This window comes from Thermobia domestica, chromosome 9, assembly GCF_964235325.1.
Source record: "Thermobia domestica chromosome 9, izTheDome1.hap1.1, whole genome shotgun sequence".
Classification (NCBI taxonomy): Eukaryota; Metazoa; Arthropoda; class Insecta; order Zygentoma; family Lepismatidae; genus Thermobia; species Thermobia domestica.
This window is the reverse complement of record NC_137462.1, coordinates 181,254,330-181,278,747: the sequence shown is the minus strand read 5'-3', so window position 1 is coordinate 181,278,747 and position 24,418 is coordinate 181,254,330. Positions and strand designations below refer to the sequence as shown.

Below are 24,418 nucleotides of genomic sequence, written 5' to 3'. Positions count from 1 at the left end.
GCACACCTACTTCGCAGTACACTCACTCAGAAACTGGCTGACGCAACAAGCAGGTTGAACAGTGTTGCCAATATCACAGATATAGAAGGTACTATCTGTATAAAAATGAACTCTTACGATTTTGTACATTAATCAAATGTGATCTTGAAAGAGACGAGAAATCACCCAGGAGAATGACAGAAATATTAAGGACAGAGTTTGATGTTATAGAAACTATTATAAAAATATTTTTTTTGCTTTTTCTTTTTGAATTGAAAAAGTGCCATATATTTCAAATATTGTATGTGAAATTTATGAAATAGAATTGACATCAAAAGAAAATGTACAAGAGTTATTAGTAATAATTGTACATAGGGACACTCAGGAGAATGACATGTCTATTCATCTTTCCCCTCAAAATATATTAAATCATTACGAATTATGTAAAAAAAATACTGAATACCAGATTGATATACTTATAAATAATATGTCTCTCGAAAAGAACTCATTTTTAAAAACATTTTTTTAACTTACTATTGAAAGACTTCAAAAGGCCAATCTATTTGCAAACGACTCATCACTACAATTAATCACTCTTGTCATTTTGTTTTGCAGATGGCACTGATATTTAACGAAGAAGGTGTGAAAGACTGTAAACCTCCGTGTGTTGCTCAGAGCTTCATCAATCATAATGCTGTCCTATATAAAATATATTTAATAGGAGATGAATATTTTGTATTGGAGCGACCATCCCTGAAGAACTTCTATCCTTGTGGTAAGATGATGATTTTTGCAGTATGTATTTATGTAAATATCCTTTACAGGGCGTTATGTACAGTCCCACCATAATGACTTGGTCATTGGCCGAGTTAAAAACTGCAGTTATATATATATATATATATATATATATATATATATATATATATATATATATATATATATATATATATATATATATATATATACAGGGTGTTTCAGATAAAACGTCCAGTGCTTATAAGTCCGAAACGGCTGAGAATAAAAGGATGAAACGAAAACTGAGATAGGAAAATGTCATAGGGCGCATCACATGGTGTTGTTGTGGTGACCCCCAGGGCCCTCCTTCAAGGGGGCCCAGGGGCCAACTTCGAATTTTTAAATAGGAACATGTATTGAATCATACCTCATTCAATAGTACTTGAAAAACGAAACAACTTTTGTAGGAAACAATTTTCGATTTGGGCCACCGTTTTTAAATGGCCGCAAAAAGTGGGTCCTATATCAGGTAAAACGTCCAGTGCTTATAAATCCGAAATGGCTGAGAATAAAAGGATGAAACGAAAACTGAGATAGGAAAATGTCATAGGGCGCATCACATGGTGTTGTTGTGGTGACCCCCAGGGCCCTCCTTCAAGGGGGCCCAGGGGCCAACTTCGAATTTTTAAATAGGAACATGTATTGAATCATACGTCATTCAATAGTACTTGAAAAACGAAACAACTTTTGTAGGAAACAATTTTCGATTTGGGCCACCGTTTTTAAATGGCCGCAAAAAGTGGGTCCTATATCAGGTAAAACGTCCAGTGCTTATAAATCCGAAATGGCTGAGAATAAAAGGATGAAACGAAAACTGAGATAGGAAAATGTCATAGGGCGCATCACATGGTGTTGTTGTGGTGACCCCCAGGGCCCTCCTTCAAGGGGGCCCAGGGGCCAACTTCGAATTTTTAAATAGGAACATGTATTGAATCATACCTCATTCAATAGTACTTGAAAAACGAAACAAATTTTGTAGGAAACAATTTTCTATTTGGGCCACCGTTTTCAAAATGGCCGCAAAAAGTGGGTCCTGTATCAGATAAAACGTCCAGTGCTTATAGGCCTAAAGCAAAAACGGCTGAGAATAGAGAGATGAAACAAAAACTGAGATAGAAACGATGATAAAGCATATCAAGTTGTGTTGTTGTGGTGACCCTCAGGAAACTCCTTGAAGGGGGCCCAGGTGCCAACTTCAAACTGATACAGGATTTTTTGCGGCCATTTTGAAAACGGTGCCCCAAATCGAAAATTGTTTCATACAAAAGTTGTTTCGTATTTTAAGGACTATTTAATGAGGTATGATTCAATACATGTTCCCATTTGAAAATTTGAAGTTGGCCCCTGGGCCCACTTGAAGGAGGGCCCTGTGAGTCATTACGACAACACCATGTGATGCGCCCTATGACATTTTCCTATCTCAGTTTTTGTTTCATCTTTCTATTCTCAGCCATTTCGGATTTATAAGCACTGGACGTTTTATCTGATATAGGACCCACTTTTTGCGGCCATTTAAAAACGGTGGCCCAAATCGAAAATTGTTTCCTACAAAAGTTGTTTCGTTTTTCAAGTACTATTGAATGAGGTATGATTCAATACATGTTCCTATTTGAAAATTTGAAGTTAGCCCCTGGGCCCCCTTGAAGGAGGGCCCTGGGGGTCACCACAACAACACCATGTGATGCGCCCTATGACATTTTCCTATCTCAGTTTTTGTTTCATCTTTTTATTCTCAGCTGTTTCGGAGTTATAAGCACTGGACGTTTTATCTGAAACACCCTGTATATATACCGAAAAGCTGTTATGTTGGCAAATGTAAGAAATAGTAATACTAAGTCACAAAGTGCCTGAGTGATCCTCGTGAAACTGCTTTAAATAAATCTATGTTTACACTTCAGTTTTTCGCAAAATTAAACTTCTGTTAACTTCAAATTTTGAAGGTACTAAGAAAAAAGTAGGAAATAAACTACATAAGTCAGTATTTATTCACAAGTTTTTTTAAAGGTTATCCACATTTGTAGTTTTCTGAGGTAATTTAGCTTATTCTCACATCTTCAGTTTTATAATGGGAACAGGCAGTAGTTAAAAATATTTCATTCTATATAAATTGTTATGAATACATACCAATAAAAGCTATAAAGTCCCAGTGATTTCAGTATTTTATAGGGATCAAATCGTTTTGGTTGAGCAGTAATTACATTGGTTAATATTCGTATCATATTAGGAGTTTAGTTGCAAATCTGCATTCCTACAGGAAAGATTCCTGTGTTTGTGTGTGCTTTATAAAAATCTTCAAGAAGGCAAGTAAACAAAGGCGAAAGAGTTAAATGTGACACTCTCAAGAACTAACTACATCTTCATGAAAGCCCCATTCACTTACTAGAAGGCTACAGCATTACTATTGTCATGTTTATATTTTAGAAAGAAATTGGCAGTTTAACCATGTCAGCATTGTTCTTTAACATGGCAAAGTCACAGAGTGGAGAGAACGCTAACGCTATGAATTAGTGATACAGTAGAAACATTACCTTTGAAACTAGACTTGGATTGAAGACTGCAGATGAGTAGCTTTTAAAATTAAACTTGGATTGAAGATTGCAAATGAGTATACGAGGTGGTGAAATCATTTGACTAAACTAGCCATAAGAAAGAGCCATGAACTTGATGAGGAGAAAATAGAAAATAAATTTATCTGTTTTGTTCTGTCATCTCATCTCCCTTTCAATTCCGTAGTAAAAAGTACAGATGATACCACAGTTTCAAAAATATACTGAGCAATATTAGTGCTTATGTTGGACAAAATATAATCTTAGTGGTGCTAATATGCATTCAAGCAAGGCTGGCGTGCAGAAGCTACGAGTTAGGTCTTTGTTGATTGCCTTTTTTGACCAAAAGTCTCATTTTCCACGAATTTGTTCTAGAAAGCCAAACTCTTAGCAGCTTCTGTCTAGAAGTTATGAAATGACCTCCAGTGAAGGACTCGCTTAATTAATCAGATCCGATAACTACAGTCTTCTCCATGACAATGCTTCCTCAGGCAACTGTAACATTGTCAGGCAGTTATACAGCTTTCAGTCACTGTATCAGCGAGCAAAGTTGTGCATCTAGAGAGGTTCTTGCTAGCAATATTTTTCACTTTATAAAATCAGTTCGGGAACTTCTTGTATTTACAGTTTTTTTTTTTTTTTTTTTTTTTTTTTTTCATGGAATAAGAAAGAAAGTTTTTGACACACTCGACTTTGCGTGTAGCGTCAGTTAAAACAAAATTGGTTCTGGGGACCATCGAACCTTTATACGTCAAAACTTCTCTATTGAGATTGAAATCCAGAATTCGAATCAGGGATCCGTTGGTGATCATATCAAATTCACAGCTGAAATTCTACAATATTATTAGCATTTATCGGGAAGAATCTTATCCAAAGATTGGAGATACACCAATTGATAGATCTCATGAAGCTCAACAAAACGATATGGGTGAGTGTAAATCCTTATGCTTAGTTACCGAGAAAATTAGACTTTTTGCTAAACCTAAAAGTTGACGGTGTATGATAATCACGCCACCTTTTAAGGTGAAACTGACACTGAAGTATAATCTCACTAAGCTTTTCATTATCACTAACAAGACAACAATACACAGTATGGTTAATGATATAAGCGTATACAGGGTTGGCAAAAACCATGGTTTTTATTGAAAAAAAACAACTTTTTTTTTTGGGGGGGGGGGTTAAACCAGGTTTTTTTGGTTGAAATAATTTGTTCTCTGTATTTATATCATATATGAACAGAAAGAAGTTTTGGCACACACACTTCTAAAAGTAACACATATACTGGTTGTAAAGTTATCTTTAACGAATCAGAAGTACTCATTACTTAGAATTCAAGTTTATTATATGCTATCAGGGATTTATGTTATTGGTAATATTAAACAGTGTGTGCGTGTGCAATGTTAAATACGTTTGAATTCATTTTCCTAACCTATCAATTATTAGTTAGTATTTATAGCATAAATTGAAATTACAATCAATCCTCGGATATGAAGTCAAGATTCCGATGCATATAAAGATGTTCACGTTGATATATATGTGTATAATATCATTGTATTAATTCATTCCATTGAATGATCAACATTATTTCAAATTCATATTCTAATTATTCATATTTGTCATTTAATTAATGAACATTACCATCGAAAATTTTGTTCTACAGTTTCCTCGGGCGATTATAGAATGAATCACAAAATTATAACGCTATGGTACATAACAGGTAGTTCAAAAATAATGTATCAAAATAACAATCGCTCTCACGTTAGCATATTGACCACTAAACACACTTGAAATATAACGCAGCATCTTTTACTTCATAAATTTAATAAATTTGGGATCGTACTCACAATTAGATGTGTCTCTGCATTGTCATAGTGTTTGTGGCATATGGATGAAGGAAATCCTTATCCTTACAGATTCATATTCGACATTATTACGAGAACGAAGTTAAGTAGTTTTTCAAAATTTGCAGTCTTCCGGGTTCTATAAGCTATTCACAGTTCGTCGCTTTTCAAATCAATTCATTAACAAAATATATGGAATTCAATGTTTTTTTTTTTTTTTTTTTTCTATTTAAGTAAATGTGTTTAAAATATATTCTTTACAACAATCGAGAAAAAAAACAGGAAGTCTTAAATAGATAGGTTCATAAAACATGGACATAATTTGAGAAAATCAAATACTAAACATTCGCCATATTGGAATTTTGTATAAATAAATAACATTTCGCCGTAGATAAACGTAAACAAGAGAAATATTGCATACTTACTCTGCTGGACAGATGATTATATACAATTCAGATAACATAAACATGAAGCAAACAGAAATAATTAAGACAAGAAATCTGAGATATTTAGATCTAATAGAAAAACATCATCATAGTAGCAAATAATACTCAAAATATACAATGTAGTACAGAGTACAAACTAAGGATATCATAAATTTTATGTTTTAGACAATGTATAACTGTTGTGACTGAACGAATTTCAAGTCGTATCATTTGGCAGAAAAAAAATTAAGAAATAAAGAAAAAAATCAATTTCATGTTTTGAACATTACGCTACTCGTGAGTTTTATATATATTTTGCAATGTGAATTCAGGATTTTGTTATGGTTTCCTCACGCGTGCAGAAAAAAATAGAGAAATCTCTGATTGTAATCCAGATAAATAAATATTATTCCATTGTGAAGAAATAAATCAACTTCAATCTTATTTTTGGAAGAAACTGAACAACGCTATTCGTTCACGTTATGTTTATGATCAAAACTTATGATTGCACTAAATCTTTACTAAGTATAGTATCGTGTTCAAAATATCTTTGTCACCTATCTTGCTTTAGAAGGCCATATTCTGGAAACCGTACATAGAAATTCTAATACTCTGGCTTTAAATAAAGATCTTAGTTGGCCAAAGAGAAGTCACATCTGTTTGATTTAATTCCAGCTGTAGCTAAGAGAGATGACTTTTCAAAGAGAGGTGAGTGGCCAGGGTTCGAATAAGACTACATGTGAACTCACTTCGTAGCTATTCTCCTGCGCTTTACACAGAAGTCATATCTAGACTCAGATCAGTCTCCAATTCCTTTTTTCTTTGTACTAGCGCCTGAAGGATCATACAACATCACAGTAAAAAACATTCATTTGCAATTTAAAATTAAAATTAAATGAAAGGTTCTGAACAATAGAAAGGAATATAGATCTAATAAAACGCTTGCAGGGACAAAGGTTTAGAAGTAAATGCAGATAAAACTAAATACATGGAAATTCGCCGGGACCATAATATTGCAAATTGTGGATGACTCAAAATATCAAGGGGCCGCGGTGGCTCAGTGGTAGAGCGTTCACCTCTGGTGCTTGGGGTCCTGGGTTCGATCCCAACCCCCGCCAAGTGAACTTTGTGGTGGACAAACACCGTGTGCGTGGGTTTTCTCGGGGTTCTCCCGTTTCCTCCCACTTTCTTCATTCCACCATTTCATTCATTTCTCATAATCACCGTCTCCTTTAGCCTAACCGGCATAACCGTGGGACGTAAAACTCAAAGATTTCATTTCATTTTTCAAAATATCAAATAATACTTTCGACAAAGTGGATACTTTCAAATATCGAGAATCGATATTTACATATCAAAATCGTATGCACGAAGAAATTAAATGTCGACTGAAAGCAGGGAATTCGTGATGTTATTCAGTTCAAAATCTTTTGTCGTCGCGAATTCTGTCTAGATATTTGAAGTATAAAATACATAAAATGATAATCATGCCTGTTGTGCCGTATGGCTACGAAACATGGTCGCTTAATCTGAGGAAAGAACCAGGGTTGGAAAAATGCAGTTTTATTTGAAAAAGAACAAAACACGTGTTTAAAACATGAAAAAGATGTTCAAAATGTTCTAAACATGTTTAAAACACACACGCACAAAAACATGTTTTAAACAGTTTAAAACATGATTTTAAACATATATTTGAAAATCGTGTAATAACATATTTGTTAAGACTTTTTGCTCTTTATTTGCAACTGACCTTTTCACTTATTTTATCCTGGTTAAGACCACTGTGTTAGGTACAGAATATTTCAGTATATATTAGTAATCCTCAACTTAATTCATATCACAAACTCCCTTTTATTACAGCCTCTTGGCAGTAACTCTCATAAGTACTTTCTTGGTTGTAATAAGTTTTTTAGGTAGATTTTAAAATCTACCTACTAAGGAGATTTCACACACTCTATCAATATACATGGCGAAACAAAAGTCCTCACCAGCCTTGTGCGTTAAGAATGGGTTGAGGGAGAATGATGAAACTTGGAAGTGGTCTGAACATCAGATGGTGCTATCTGGCATCATGGCGGCCATCTTTGATTGGTATTCAAAATTTCAAATGCAAATGGAGTCATGTTACATGTATTGAGGCGAGAGCTTTACCAGAAATACGCTTGTGTGGTTATTTTAGCCTTAAAGCAAGTCATTTCGGAGTTACCGCTTGTGAATATTTTCTAGTTATGCCTTTAGGGGCTAATCTCGCGTTTCGTGGAGGCGGGTGAGATTTTAGTTGCAAAATTTGATTACTACCTCAGAACATTGATGCTAATAAAATTATCTTAAAATAATAAATTTTCGAAAAGTAATGTTTGAAGCACACTTCATATTGTGCTAACTTTAGAATATTTTCTGCAAGCCCATGTATTTTTTTTTTTTTTAAGTCATTAATTCATTGAAGAAAAGTAATATTTGGGGCGTTCAGAGCACAATGGATTCAAGTCCATTTCCAATAAGGTTCAGGTTTGCTTAGCAAATGACTTCTATTTCAAAACGTAATATCTTCGCAGTCAGGAGTCAGAAATAAATATAACTAAAACCACGCGAGAGGGCGCGGGATAGTTTCATATGACAGCCGCATAGACATCCGCCCCCATCCCCACCCTGAATTTCAGATTTTGGGGGAGGGGCCGCGGTGGCTCAGTGGTAGAGCGTTCACCTCTGGTGCTTGGGGTCCCGGGTTCGATCCCAGCCCCCGCCAAGTGAACTTTGTGGTGGACAAACACCGTGTGCGTGGGTTTTCTCGGGGTTCTCCCGTTTCCTCCCACTTTCTTCATTCCACCATTTCATTCATTTCTCATCTTCACCGTCTCCTTTAGCCTAACTGGCATAACCGTGGGACGTAAAACTCAAAGATTTCATTTCATTTTTCAGATTTTGGGGGCAGTAAGGCAGTTTTAGAAACCTTTCGATAAACAAATAAAAGTCTAACAGAACAAGTTTGAGGTCCTTACACCGAATAAATATGGAGGAAATATAGATGATCAAAACTGGAAACTTGCTTAGACCCGATTTCCAGAATTTTAAGTAGACCCGAAACTCGAAAGTAGAGCTACCTTTGGAATCCTTAGTCCAAAAATATACAAGAGAGCAGTATAGGCCTATAGCTTCTTGCGGCCAATGGAAATGGATTATAACTGATCAAAATCCGTATTTATTCGGTGTAAGGAGTCATTTTTTCTCTCTGGGCTTTGCTAAGCAAAATGTTTCTAAATCTGCATTACTGCCCGCAAAATTTGAAATTCAGGGTAGGGGGTGGATGATCTCTTCACAGACGTTCCTCTCTAGCGGCAACCATATAAAACTCTAGATTGTACTTTGTCACGTAGTTTTTCTTTCTTTCAATTCGGGTTCGTGGTTGCGGAGATATGACGTTTTCCGTCGGTGTATTCTTTTTGATGCACCCTGCATTTATTTACCGTAATTTTGCATAATTGATTATGGCATTCGGAGCTTGGCTTAATCATTCCCAGGCTGCAGCGTGCACAATATAATGTTAATATATTAAATTTATGAGCAAGGAAGGGGAAATTAGCTCTCCTGTTCCCCCTTTCCATCAACGCCTTATCTAGCGGCTGTCCTATGAAAGTGTAGGCCATACCCTTTCACCTGATTTTTGTTTCATTTATTCCGTACTCTTGGCTACGAAGATACTACGTTTGCTGAATAAAAATGGATCTTTCTGAAAATGGACTTGGATCCCTTGTGCTCTGAACGCCTCACATCTAAAAATATTAAAATAAATAAATAAAAATAATTTGGAGCGAAATTTATCCTGCAACCCAAGTTTGTTCGAAACGCATAAAATTAGTTGGTTTAGTTTGATTGATTACATTTTGCATTAATAGCAAGGATATATGAGACAGGGCTTACTGTTTAAAGTGGAATCCAAATCACTAATTTTGAAATTTTACATCAGATCGCAGTCAAACCTAAACAGAAAATTTCGGACGTTTCGTGCCTCTACCCTCAAACTTGAATGCTACAAGACCGAAAATTGCGCTCTATAGCGTGGTGCATACATACAGACAGACGAACAAATGTAGACCAAGTCGTCCCAGGAGCCTCATTGATGTTCTGCAATGATGTGACAATAAGTATCACGCTTTAATGATTAGTTACATGACTGACTGTCATACCTTGCGCTTTCTTGCCTGGTTCCTTCGTACAAGCTATGCCAGGGTGTAAAATTTTAAAGAAAATTTAGAACGAAGGTGACGGAGAGGGACGAAATAAAATTTTCATAATATAATGAAAAAGAAATTGGTGATACAAAATTAATTTTTACCTGAAGTTTCCAGTTGCATCTCAATCACATCAGTGACGTTAGAATCATCAGAAGCAATTTTTTGGATCAACACTTCTACCATCTATTTGGGTTTCCAGTTTTTTCACAGCATTAAATTTTTCATAATGATTCTTCATTCTTTGAACTAAACCAACCATTTCTTTCTTACACATTTTTCAACGAGCTTGTATGGTCGTTTTCTTATCTGATGGAGTTTGAGTTACTTTAATAAATTTGCTTCAAATGATGTCCTTTTTTCCTCCCATAAAACTCATGTTAAACGATTCCAAGTTGTACGGAGACTGAGAACCAACATGTACTGTATTAACGAATGCCTGCGATATTTTAATTTCAGAACCGCATTTAGCAAAGAATCCTTTATTAGTTTTCTGAATACAATACAAAAACTTGTTTCCATGATAATTCTTTTTATTTATTTTTTAATATCATTTCTACAAGTAGTCCAACCTCGACTACGACACTTTCTCGCAAGTTAACTGATGAACATTTAAACAATACAATGAACATTAAAAACAAGGGGAGAAAAAGAGACCAAATAAATTGTAGATCACCACATTGATCCGCTGTAGCCTCGAGAAATCAAAACATTCGCATGGGAAGAAAATAGTCTTCTGAATGGGGAGCATTTTCTGACAGTTTTCTTTCTTTGACAGTTTTTTTCTTTTCCAAAAATAAAATAAAAATAAACATATGTTTAAAACAAGTCTTAAAAAATACACGTGTTTAAAACAAAATGTTTAAAAGGTATATAAAATTTGTTTTAAACAAAATCAATTGTTTAAACAAGCTTTAATCATTCGTTTTAAACATTTTGTTTTAAACAAAACAACCCTGGGAAGAACGCAGATTGAAAGTATTCGAGAATAAAATCCTGAGGCCAATATTCAGCACCAAGAGGAACGGGAGTGGGGAATGACGGAAACTTCATAACTAGGAACTGGGTAATTTATACCATTTACCAAACATTGTTATGGTCATCAAGTCTAGGAGGCTAAGGTGGGCAGGCCATGTAGCCAGAATGGAATGAATGGAATGAGGAACGCTTTAAAAGTGATTACTGAAAGTCCAGTCGGAAAATATCCATTAGGAAGACTCAGGCGCAGATGGGAGGATAATGTTAAGATGAATCTCGCAGAAATAGTAATATGATACAAAGTAGAAGCTGGATCCAGTTGGCTAAGAACAGAAGTCAGTGGAGAGCTTTTGTGTACGCGACATTGAATCTCCCGGTTCCATAGACCATAGAATTATATAAGTAGTTACTTTTTTTTTTGGGGGGGGGGGGATTGAATGAGAGATGTTCTGTAGAAGCAGCGTCCTTTCCATAAAAACATATATAATAGGAAACCTATTATATCTGTCTAGCCAAAATTATAATTAGTCGTAATTCTAGAATAACCCAAACTGCATTTTAGTTTACTTTTCACATGTTATTTTAGTTTATTTTGTGTTTTTATTTGATTCTTTAAATCAATTTATTTATTTCAGATCATGAGACAATATATTTTGACAGTAACGATGTATCGAAATCAGGTTCTAAATCAAGTTTGAGCATTTTGGATCCTGAAGATAGAAACGGACTTCCATGTACTCCTGACGAAAAGAAGGTTGCAGCAATTGTTTCAACCCTTAAGAAACAAGTAGGAATGCTATTGCTGGGAGCAGATTTTGTCATTGAAAATGGCACTGGAAGATATGCGATAATTGATATAAATTCTTTTCCAGGTAAGTCCAGGTTTATTTATCAACCATTCGTGTAACAGCGTTTTTGTTTTATTTATGATCTTCGTTTTACTTTTAATCTTCATTGAGTGACTGCTTTGTGATTATGGGTTTGCTTGACATGGTATAAAATATAATTTTGTTAGGTTTTATTGACGTACATTTATTCCTTAGCAGTTATTTCACAACAGATATTAATTATAATTATTTATTAATGTAAATATAGTATATAAATGATCACTAAGTTAATTCTATTAGGTTTCTCACGTGGCTAAATACGGCATCGTTACCACTTTGGATGCATTTTTAATAAACAAGAAATTTAATCTTTTGTAATTATAGTTACTGCTAGTTTTTCCTAATGTAGTGTGAGTATTTTTTTTCTTTTCCATTTTCAATTTGTTCCCACCCATAAGCATTTCTGTGAACAAAAGAAAATCGCAGTAATTATATATTGGAAAGATCTGAGAATTGTAGGATCTTGTTTAGAGCATAAAGCTTATTAACACTATGAACAAAAATGTGTCTAGTTAGTTGTAATTTTAATATACTTCTGACATTAAAATTGGTTAAAGGCGTTGAACTGTAACTAAATTGACAGAAAATGTTCATAAAGCTACAGTCGATCGTTATTTTCATTGATAATCACATGATCCGAATTTATATTCTTTTTTAAAATGCAGAATATACATCTACGAGATGTATGCAATTCTCCATATTTGCAGGAAAATACAGTAGATATATTGAGTGAATATAACCAGAATTATTGGAGGTTTCATACATGGTAATAAGCACTATAGTCTTCATGACAACAGTATCTGCTATGTATATATACAGGGTGGCTGGAAATTAACTTCCTAAAGAAAATTGTTTATAATTTCAATAAATTTTCATGAAACAAAAAGCAGATTATTACCAGCATCTTTGCATCCTACTGGAGTATGTGCTTCCCTCGCTGTTGAATTCCGAGGCTGGCTGAATCTCGCCTTTTTCCAGCATGTTAGTGTGCCCAATGCAGTTTGCTGAGAGGGGCCAACAGTTTTAGGATGAGCAATTTTCTAACCATTTGATAGGTAAAAGAAATCCTATTAAGTGGTAGCCATGTTCTCAGATTTTACCCCCGTTAATTTTCTGCTTCAGGAGAAATCTGAATTCCCAGAAAAAAAAAAAAAAAAATAGACATTCCGTCACAATAGACAATTTGCTCCATCGCAATTAACGTAGTGTCAATACTTGTACTTTAGGAATCCACAAGTGCTACTGCAAAAAGAAAGAAAGAAAGAAAAAATATTCTGCAGGAGGATGTTGAGCACATAGGATGGCATTTCTTCTTGTAAGATAGAGGCTCGTAGGATCTTATTTCCTCACTTTCATAGATAGTAACCCTTACATAAATAAAATTAGTGCGAAAATCTACTCCAAAACAATATATCACACGATCCGCATATCACTAAAAATTTTGGATTTGAATCCAAGATAGTGGACTTAAACCTCCATATCAGGTGCAGCCTCATCCCTTTACCCAATTCAAAATAGTCTTATTCCCATTAATTATTCTGAAATTATATTTTGTAAGTACTGCAAATTGCAGATAAATCGTTAAATACTGTTGGTTTTCTGGCAATATTTTCAAAAAATGTAACAAGAAATCAATTAAATGAAACAAATATTGTGGAGTCAGTGAATACTAATTGAGTCACATAAGAAAGCCTGAAGAACGAACATGTCAATATTCATTGAGTTTTGTAAGGAACATGTTCCTTATTGAAAGAAGTTTGAAGTAAATGTATTGTAATAAAAGGAATATGCGAGAAAGGTTAAAACTATTTTCTTAATTCAAGTATGTTGTTGATTTAGTAATTACTTCACTAAAGAAGAAAAAAAAGAAGAAAAGAAAAATAAAGCATCTTTTTATTTGATAGGTTATGATGGCTATCCGAACTTCTATGAAAGTCTAATGAACTGCATATTGAAAAGCATTTACAACCATCAGCAGAAATCGCCGTTGCCGATACCTCAAGTTAAGACTGAAAACAACGTTGTTGGTGATGTCTGCCATTTTCCACTTCAGAGAAGTAGCCCTGCTGTTGAGGATGAGAAAGACTTACACAGTGATTCAAATAGTGAGAATCTTAAGAGAATACATATAAATAATGGTCTGTTAAAAATGTATTCTATCAACCATTTCGAAGGAGAGTTACTAGAGCATAGAGGTGAAAGCTAAACAGTTTTCCTCGGCAGAAGTTTTATAATTCTCTTGTTAATTAGGATTATTTTATATGACGAATAAACACTAATTTTTGGTCATTCCACGTCAAATCAGCATAGTGATTAGATCTCACGTCTTCGTATTTTTATAATCTTTCTGTTATATATATATTGTGAAAGTCGAAAAAAGTACCAAAATTTAAGGATCTTCAGCTCTTCGTTAAAAATAAAGAAAAAAATGAAAAATTACAGGCATACAATTTAAAATTTTCTTTTAAAATATGCAGAATATTGTGAAGAACATGGCAATTCGGTAGTAGAATCCTAATCTCTGATGCTAAGAATCCTTGGTTCGATTCATGTGAGATTAGTGATCACCATCCAATTTTGTCAGGATCTTCAGTTTTTTCCACTTTTTTATTGTACCCGTTCTTTCGATACTCAGTTGCATTTATTATTTGTGGCCTCTATTCTAAAAGGTAACAGTTACACATAAATATTTTATTTCATTTATATACTCTCCTATGCACAAATTTGCAAGTAGTATAGTTTTAATATGTCATATTTTGAATTTTTTTGCTATAGTATATAATATTTATATTATTATTTTTAGAAATTCATAAATTCCTAATTAAAAACAGAAGGGATGAAAATACTTACATTAAAATAAAATAAAGGTAAAGTTAAATATATATATGGGAATCGCTGTAGGTTATGAGTTCTAACGCGAAGAAATCCTTACATTGTAATAGTCCTGCCAGAGTTGTCATTACAATGCAATATAATTAAGAGCGAATTATAAAACTGAAATATGTTGTAAATACAGATTCGCCTGTCATATGTAGTATACTTCGCAGTGTAATTAAATTAAGTGATTTTTAAAAAAAATAATTTGATACTAAAGTGTAGTCCAAAAGAATCAGGCTGTTTTAGTGAAAAATAAGTAAAATTCACAGATCGCGCTATGACATGTTTTAGGTCATTGAAATATGTTATACGTCATTACTGTTCTCCAATGTAAGTCTACAACAATATTCTATTGAGTAATTTAGGAAAATTCTTCCTCTTGGTTGTTCCAAGGGAATCTTTTAACATCTCGTCGTTTGTCAAGGTTTCCTGTACATGAGGCTAGTACCTTATACGTACATGTTAATAGTTCACAAAACTCTTACAAAAATTGGTTCGTCTTTCAGTTGATGCAGTGATTATTAAAGAAGAATGCGACTCTAGTTTCATTTTCAATTTAAGTCATAATCAAATGTATGGTAATGGTGGCTACCGTAGGCTTTACTCTGTTTTCCTTTATTTGTTTTGAGGCTCTGTTATCAAATATTGCCAAACTTATTTAGTGCTAAACTGCATTAATAATTCTGTGTCCATTTGTGACAAGAGTTTAGTCTGAGCAAGTTTTAAGAAATTACGAAAAAAATTTAATATTATTTAGGGAAGTTTGTAAAAATGCTTCTTCCACTACTTGAAGAACGGAGGCAAGCGTTATGACCATCTTGAATTCATCATTGATGCCTTCTCCCGTCCAGTAGTAAACAAGAAAGGTAAAGTCTATGATAACAATTCCTTGGCTTTTGTGCTTCCAAGATTGATCCATCTGTGTTGTTTACTTGAAAAGAGGTTCCTAAACAGGTTATTAGTGCCACTATGTAATTGTCATTTAGTGTCAGTCCGTTCTGAAATCCTTTGGAAATTGTAGTGTGAACCTTTTGTTGGCTCACAGTAACCATATGTGAGAAGTCGCTTGCAACACTGCTCGTATAATGTACGTGTCCTAAAATTTGTCCTTTATTTTTATTTTTATTTTTATTTTTATTTTTATTTTTATTTCATTTTATTTATTTATTTTTTAAATATAAATACTGTCTTAATGACAGTTATTTAAGTACGAATTCTTTTGTTTGTGAACTGAGATTGTGTTCTCTAAGTTCTTCAACACTGGTCTCTAGTTGATGCTTCTATGTTGCTGTCTTCATTTATCGTACGAAAGCTTTTCTGACCATTTTCTGTGATAATGTATCTACACATACCTTTGATTCATCAATGTTTAACAACAGCTTTGCATCAAAGTACAAGAGGAGTGGTCTCACTAAAGAAAAGTCAGTTTCGTTTGGTGTACATTCGTTTGTCTTCCTTTCCTTCTTGATCGTCAGATTAAACTTTGAGGTAATATGGCTTTCGAAAGTGCTTTTGCATCAGCTCTCACCACGAACACAGAACCTAGTTTTGAAAGGGCAACTGCAATCCAGTCATCTGCTACTTGCGGTGTTTGGAAAGTTGTCTTCTGAAGCAAAAGCAGAGTAATATATTGACAGCAACAAAGATATGCCCAAGTGATGTGGAAAAAATACCAGAAATAAAGTAGAAGCACTATTAACATGGACTCAAATAAAAGTAAAATATGAGAGATTCACTGACACTTCTTAGATAGGAGAGGGAAGAAGTAGAAAGGAAGATAAGAAATAAATAAAGACCATTAATTCTGGCGCCATATTGTCTTCCAGAATCCCCAATACTTATTCAACATAAGGTATATATGTTATGATCATATGATCAACCAATATGGTAGCTTTCACAAAAATCAGAAAAAAAATGAGTTCTGATTTGTTCTAAAATTATGTAGATTTGACGGGGAATGATAGTCATGTGTCCTTTCACTAAATTATCGTTGTTTTAAAAAATGCTTTTTATGTCATTATTATGATTCCAGGCATACTTCATGTGTTAGGAGTATGTGTGAGTCAATTTGAATTGTGTCATCATACTGCTATAGTATGAGCATTTTACTATTATTATAGGTGTACAGATTCCGCTTAACAAACATGACTTAGTAAATGTAAATAATAAAAAGGAAACGAATATGTAAGCGCCAGTGAACATAATTTGTGTTCTGTAAATAGTTAAATGGGTTAAGATGTTATTTATATGACAGATGACTATTTAATAAACGGGTTTGGTTATGTAGTTGAGTCTTGTATGTACGAAATCGTAAAGCTAAACTTTGGTGTGATTTTTTAAAAGAAGTTATGTCACGAGTGAAGACTCATGTAAAATGTATGTATATTGGTTATGCATTTGTTTAAGACAGATGTAATTAAGTAACGAAACTGACTTTGTACTTACATACCATGTAAATGACTTTAGGTTGAAATTTTGTAATAAATTTATTACGATTTTGTTCATCTTTCAGACACGACAAACAAAGTACACCTCTTTTGAAAATTATAAATTTTAATAATTACAAACCAGTAAGTATAAGAGATATCCAAATGAAACAAACTTACGTTTTATTATTATTATTATTATTATTATTATTATTATTTTAATGGTTTATTGATTGGATACGTAAACGTGCAAGAAGTAAAGGTACACACTTAGTCGTGTTGCTGTTTCAAACAAGTGTCCCAGCTGAACATGAAATGAGGGATACTGAGCAACGAACTTTTGTACTTCGTTGTAGAATCATTTTTCGACTCTGTTCTGGACTTCCTCATTGTTAGCGAAGCAACATTCTTTGAGTGATTCTTTTTTTCAGTGGTATGAAAACATGGTAGTCGCAGGACGATAGGTCGAGGCTATGCAATAGATGATTGAAGAACTTCCAGCAGAAACTGACACCATCTTACACCACAAACAACACACCATTTTTCATTTCGACATCTGTCCCTATTTGTCAACCGGAAGTGGTGGAAGTTAGTTTCCGGTTTCAATACTGATCACAATAAAGGAAACAGGAATAAACAGAGAAATGCCGTTTTCTAGCATGAGAATAAGCTCCCTCTTCGACTATGGTAAAAATATACTATAATTCTCGGCTTCTTTGTTGATCACCATAGAGCAAAAAGGTCAAATATACTGAATAATGGCTTTTTAATACTGAAAATGGATTTAAGTTTTGTTTCTGCTGTCAACTCTCTATTGAAACTGGAATTGGTAAAAATCAATGACTCGCATCTGCGACTTTACTCGTCTGTTCTAACTGGAAATGATAGAAAAGATCCCGCACAATCCTTATGGAAATTGGATTTCGGTGGAATTACTTGAAACCGTGATATGTTATAGATACTATGGTCTTGAGAAAAAGTCTCAATGTGCACAATCACCCATCACTGATTGTTTGACCACTACAGGGCCACTATTTTAAACGGTATTCTGGATTTCGGTGGAATTGCTTGAAACCGTGACACGTTGTAGATATTGTGATCCTGAGAAAAAGTTTCAGTGGGCACAACCACCCATTATTGACATTTTGGCCACTTTTTTGAAAGTAGCCGAAGGTAGTGATATTCTGGATTTCGGTGAAAATGACAAAACGATATGTTGTAGATATTGTGATCCTGAGAAAAAGTCTCGGGGTCACTACAGAGTCTCTTTTTTGAAAACAGTCGGGAATAACGTATTTTGAATTTCGATGAAAAGGAATGAAACTGACATGTAGATGTTGTTATCCTAAGAAAAAGTGTTAATTTGTGGCTGCCTAGCAACGATGGGTCAGTTGGTAGTGAATTTGTCCGCATTCGGGAGGTTTGGCTCGGCCCAGTGATTTTGTCTGAGGTTTTTCAGGGCTTTCCTTTGTCTCGCAAGATGAATATTGGTATTTTATCTATGCTTTAATAAGTGTTGGCTGCAACTCTCCACATCCCTTTTCCGAGTTGTTGGATAAGATGAGAACATCTAAACCTTTTCAGTGTTTCATACAATTCCACCAAAATCCCAGTATATTGTTACCTTCTGCTGTTTTCAAAAATATGGCCTCCATAATGATTTGTGGTTGTGCCTATTGAGATTTTTTTCTCAGGATCACAGTATTTACAACATATCATGGATTCAACGAATTCCACTCAAATCCAGAATACCGTTACCTTCTGTTATTGTCAAAAAAAAAAAAAAAAAAAAAAAAAAAAACTGGCGCTGTAGTGACCAAACGGTCAGTGGTGGTTGTGCCCATTAAAACTCTTCCTCAGGACACAATATCTACAACATATCACGTTTCAAGCAATTTTACCGAAATTCAGCATACCATTACCTTGTACTGTTTTAAAAATATGGCCTTGTAGTAACCAAACGGACAATGATTAGAGGTTGTGCCCATTAAGACTTTTTCTCAGAATCACAATGTCTACAATATATCTCGATTTCAAGCAATTCCACCGAACTCCAATTTCCATAGGGATTGTGCGAGGTTCTAATATTGTTCCCCGTGGAGCAAAAACTGTAATAGGAGGTGACAAATGATTTTGTTTACCGTATTTGCGCGAGTATAAGCCACCGTGCGAATATAGGCCGCAGTACTAAAGTTACGAGAAAGTTTATTTAGACAGTACTTTGAGATGCATTTCTCTCCCTCCGCTTCAACTCCCGCATCATTAGGGGCGACTCATAAAGATTACATTCTTTGTGATAGTGACTCTGAGCAGCATTCTGTATCGTCTAGATGGGGTGAAGAATCAGACGCTGGTGGAAAGTGATTGTGCTTCATTTGGGTGGATTGACAAAGTTTTGCGAAACAAAGTTGCTTTTCTTTTTTCAATAACAGTTACTGTATATAAATATTCCGTATATATTATATATACCGTATAATAAAGATACATATTCCTGTTAATAAAAGTATTAAGTATAAAAGTGTTTTTTGTGCCAATGTAGGGTGTTACCGAGACCCAATGAAGGTGGCAATTTTTGCGAACAATGTAAGTTCTGCTAATTTCTTTTTAAGTCTTTGATGGTTTACGAAACTTTTTAAGTCTTTGATGGTTTACGAAAGTAACTGCAGCAACTTATAATGACATTAATTTCAACCCGCAAAATACGTGTACATGTAATTTTGAAATTGACGATTTATGATCTGAGGGAGAAAATCTCGATTATAGGCCGCACCATGGTTTTCAAGCCAAAATTTAGGAGAAAAATGCGGCCAGATTCGCCCAAATGGGGTATGTGGGTTCAGTATCTAAAGAATAGATTTAATCTCAGAGTTATTGCTCTACTTAAACCAGATGTAGTAAGATATAGACCTTTTGATTTCAATATTGATAATAGTAATAATTGTGGGAGATAGCCAGAAACTGTTTTTAATAGAAATTCAGGGTCAGATGTTCATGCTTTACATTATTCCCGTATTACAGCAAGAAGTTATAGATATGTTTCAATATTGAATTCGCGTAGTTAGGAAATAGACCGTAATTTCATAACTGTGAAAAGAAGCCTTTTTTTCCCCACGTTCGTAGAAAGCTTAACCAGTGATTTCACAAGTCAGGTAAAATTGTTATTGCTCCTGAATCGCTCAATTCAATACACGATATTTGTATCTAATTGTGAGATTCAGATTTATGTGCATGGTTCTCTTTAATTGAAATCGTTCGGTAATGACATCACAGAATAGTGGGTAACTTCTAATACGCACAGATAAAGTCACTAAAATCGAACCATCGAACGCTATTCGAAATTTATTTCTATAATCCATCCATGGCCTCGTACAGTGTAATAGTTAATACTCTTGCATTTCATATGAGCAGTTGAGAGTTCGATTCCGGATCGAATAGTCGGTCGAAACTGTTAAAATCTTTCATTCATAGGCTTCTTAGCTTTCCATTGTAACAGCAATGAACCGAAGACATTCATCCTAAAGTCGACATCGTACGTTGATAGAGAGTCCGATTGATACACATTATAACTTCACTCTTACTTGCCAAGTTTTAATAAACTAGTGTGTGAACTGGTTCCCTTTGCCTTTGTCACCTTTTCCTGATTCCTTTTGTCGGTAGAGGAAAACTGGGGGTTATGGAATACCATTTATATATGTGAACTGTCCGAGGATACATGTTAAGTAAACAGTATATAGGCTTGGAGGATATTTAATAAGGACTATAATATGGCAACTGGAAGTTCCTAGCAGATATAGGAAGAACATAAAAATACTAAATGTAGAAAAAAGTAGGGGTATAGAATAGTAGTGAAGTACATTAGAAATTTATGTCTTTCTATGAAATGTACATATACATTATGCAGCTTTTCGCAACTCGCACACATTTCACGTTGTCATTTGCAGAAATTGCATGTATAGACGTCCTTGTCGGACCCAGAACACTCTTCATGAGCCCACATCGTGCAAATCACACACTTCCCCACGAACATCGTCCGAAAACTTACTGTCACAAGAGAGGGAGCCACGACATCTCCATCACTGTAATCTTGAAGATGCAGTTCATCAGATTCACTGCTATAGTCAGTAGATGAAGATGGTTCCATTACCCTCTGCGCCTTCGAAGGAGCATGCTTTTTAGAAATATATGTAGCGTCACACCTGGATTCCCATCTCATGCGAATGTGCTACGTGTTCTTTGTGTGGCAAAGAAGTCAGAACATACACTGATCCCATAGGATGTCCGCGTGTAAATAGTTGCGTTTCTGCGATAGTAGTGGTGAAATATCATAGGGGGAGAGACAGATGAGCTTGTCGACAGTCCTCAAAATAAGAGGTAAACACTTTCAGCAAAGTGATATATTGTTGAGAAAACTTTTCATGAGCAGTTTTAACGACCAAAAGAATCCAATCTAGTCTATCGCTTCTAATAGGCTAGTCTATAATTTATTCTATTCATACAGAAATATGTAGACTAGCTGCCTATTGTAGACTTCACATTTTTGTTGAAATGTAAGTTAAACTATGAGTCGAGTTATTCCATGGCAATCACCACAGTTTTCTGATGCAAAAAGTTATTGGACATGAAGAAAAACTTCTATATTAATCAATTACAGCTGTAGGTTTCTATGAAGTGGTTGAAGGCAATCTATGTCTAGTCTAGACCCCTATTCTACCTTGCCATTCTAAACTAGACCTAAACTCTCTACTTAATCTACTAACCTGCAGTGGCGAAGCGTACTATGAGGCTCTGAGGCCGGGCCTACCCTATTTTCTACCGTATATTTTCTTTATATTTGGTTTCTTATAAAATAAAGTTAATACTTCAACATTTCATTTTTTTCGGTAACAAAATAATAGGTTGGAAACACTTGGAGACCCTTCCGTCTAAGCCTCACCTGCTCGCTAGATAGGTTTACGGGTATGCTGCTCAAGCAGCGAAGCTATTATCGCTCGGGATTGCACGCATTGTTGGGAAGGTGCGAAGGCTTGGCTCTGTAAGTTGTTTTAGCGTTGAAGGCATATTTCAATGCTAATATGTTGTAGAATTATTTCCTTAACTTAGAGTAAAGTTTCTATGTACAATTATGTTTCTATTAGTGATAACTTGTTTAATTTAGGTATATCCCTTTGGGGATCCAATGGTACAATTTGTACCATACGGATGTTACATGGTACATTGCGTTATAAATCTCCTATTTGAGCTTTTTCGTCCGGTTTTTTTTTTTTTTTTTTTTTTTTTTTTTTTTTTTTTTTTTTTTTTTTTTTTAAGTCCAGAGGCATTGTAGAAGACCTTACGTATAGTTTCACACCTTCCTGCGTCCAGACATAGGAGGTGATGACGTCATAATTCTAAAATATATATTTTCTTTTATATGTTTTCTTTTTCGCCTATGTTCATTATTTTTTTGGCGGACTTGTTTTTGCACGTAGAAGATTGAAATTTTGCACAAACATTCAGTTCACCGAGTAGTATTTAAGCCTATCAGATTTTTTTCTTCAGATTTCTGCGTTAAAACAGGGGGGATCCAGAGGGGCAAAAAGTTGAAAAAAAGGGTTTTTACCAAAAAATCCCTTTCTTCGGGATTTTCCCGCCTTAGATACATGATGCAGACATGTGAATGGTACCGCCTGAAAAGCAGTTCTATTCTGAAGAGAATGATGGGCGAAACATGACCCTAGGGTAATTAGGGAAGTGTCAGGGAATTTTTATCAAAATATACTTCTGTATAGGGGAATTTTGGACATTTTCGGTATTTTTTGCGGGCTTATTTTTGCACCTAGAATATTGAAATTGTGCACAAACATTCAGTCCACCGAGTAGTATTTAACAGATATTTTCCCCATATTTCTGTGTTAAAACAGGGGGGTACAGAGGGGCTAAAAGTTGAAAAAAGGGATATTTTTACCAAAAAATCCCTTTCACGGGATTTTCCTGCCTTAGATGCATGATGCAGACATGTGAATGGTCCGTCTGAAAGGCAGTTCTATTCTGAAGAGAATGATGTGCAAACCATGATCCTAGGGTAATTAGGGATGTCTTAGGGAATGTTTACAAAATATCCCTCTGTATACGGGAATATGGGGCATTGTCGGTTATATTTTTTTGGCGGGCTTACTTTTGCACCTGGAAAATTGGAATTGTGCATAAACATTCAGCACACCTAGTAGTATTTATCAGATCTTTTCAGATCTCTGTGTTAAAACAGGGGGGCTAAAAGTTTTTAAAAAAGGGATTTTTAGACCCAAAAATCCCTTTTTCGGGATTTTCTCGTCTTAGATACACGATGGAGGCACATGAATGGTACGGTACCACCTGAAAGGCAGTTCTATTGTGAAGAGAATGATTGGCGGATTATAGTCCTAGGGTAAATAGAGATGTCTCACAAGTAATTGACCATATGGTTGTCGCGCAAATCAGATGCAGACATTCGCCATCCGATTGAGCATGAAAAGATATGGAGAACATAGAAATTTAAGGTGCTAAGGGCCGTAGGGAGCGAAACGAGGAAAGAGGAAACATTGAATGTCGGCAAAATTGAAGAAAGTCAGGAATGACGGGAAAAGTTAATTTCTTGCAAACAGGGAAAGAAAGTCAACCAAAAGGACGAAACTAAACATAGCAAGGGCATCAAGGACGAAGAAAGATCATAATCAGGGTTGCCATCCGGACCGCAGTGTTTCCAGCGCTGCATAACATTGACATGGAAGATACAGCACAGTATAGCAATTCATGCACAAGGAAAAATATTAGTAACACAAAAGACAATTGAAAAGACTCTGTACACGTGCGTAAAAAGGTTTAACGTAGTCGTGAGTGAATATTACACCCGCGTGAATACAAATGGAGGAAAACAGAGAACAGTACGCACCATTTGTAGTTTAATTGCAGTTGACGTGAATACCATGTGTACCCCTTCACTTTCATGTCTATATTTGTCCTCCCTTATGTACATTATTCACTCACGATTATCGTTAAATCTTTTTACGCACGAGTACAGAGTCTTTTCAATTGTCTTTTGTGTTACTAAAATTTTTCCTTGTGCATGAATTGCTATACTGTGCTATACCTTCCATATCAATGTTATGCAGCGCTGGAAACACTGCGGTCCACATGGCAACCCTGATTATGATCTTTCTTCGTCCTTGATGCCTTGCTATGTTTAGTTTCGTTCTTTTGGTTGACTTTCTTTCCCAGTTTGCAAGAAATTAACTTTTCCCGTCATTCCTGACTTTCTTCAATTTTGCCGACATTCAATGTTTCCTCTTTCCTCGCTTTGCTCCCTATGGCCCTTAGCACCTTAAATTTCTGTGTTCTCCATATCTTTTCATGCTCAATCAGATGGCATATGTCTGCATCTGATTTGCGCGACAACCATATGGTCCCTTACTTGTCAGGA

The 24,418-nt window shown here is 35.0% G+C and overlaps 1 protein-coding gene across 7 annotated transcripts in view; it reads left to right on the top strand.

Annotated features, from left to right (window-relative positions):
- Positions 1 to 17,055, top strand: part of LOC145660488 (inositol-tetrakisphosphate 1-kinase-like) — a 51,947-nt gene extending 34,892 nt beyond the window's left edge. For all 7 annotated transcript variants that reach the window (XM_081725571.1, XM_081725573.1, XM_081725570.1 and 4 more), the window contains exons 8-10: positions 595 to 754; positions 11,429 to 11,665; positions 13,585 to 17,055. In XM_081725571.1, coding sequence (XP_081581697.1) covers positions 595 to 754; positions 11,429 to 11,665; positions 13,585 to 13,886 — 699 coding nt within the window. In that variant the 3' untranslated portion in view covers positions 13,887 to 17,055. The remainder of the gene's footprint in view (positions 1 to 594; positions 755 to 11,428; positions 11,666 to 13,584) is intronic.
- The last annotated feature ends 7,363 nt before the right edge of the window (positions 17,056 to 24,418 follow it).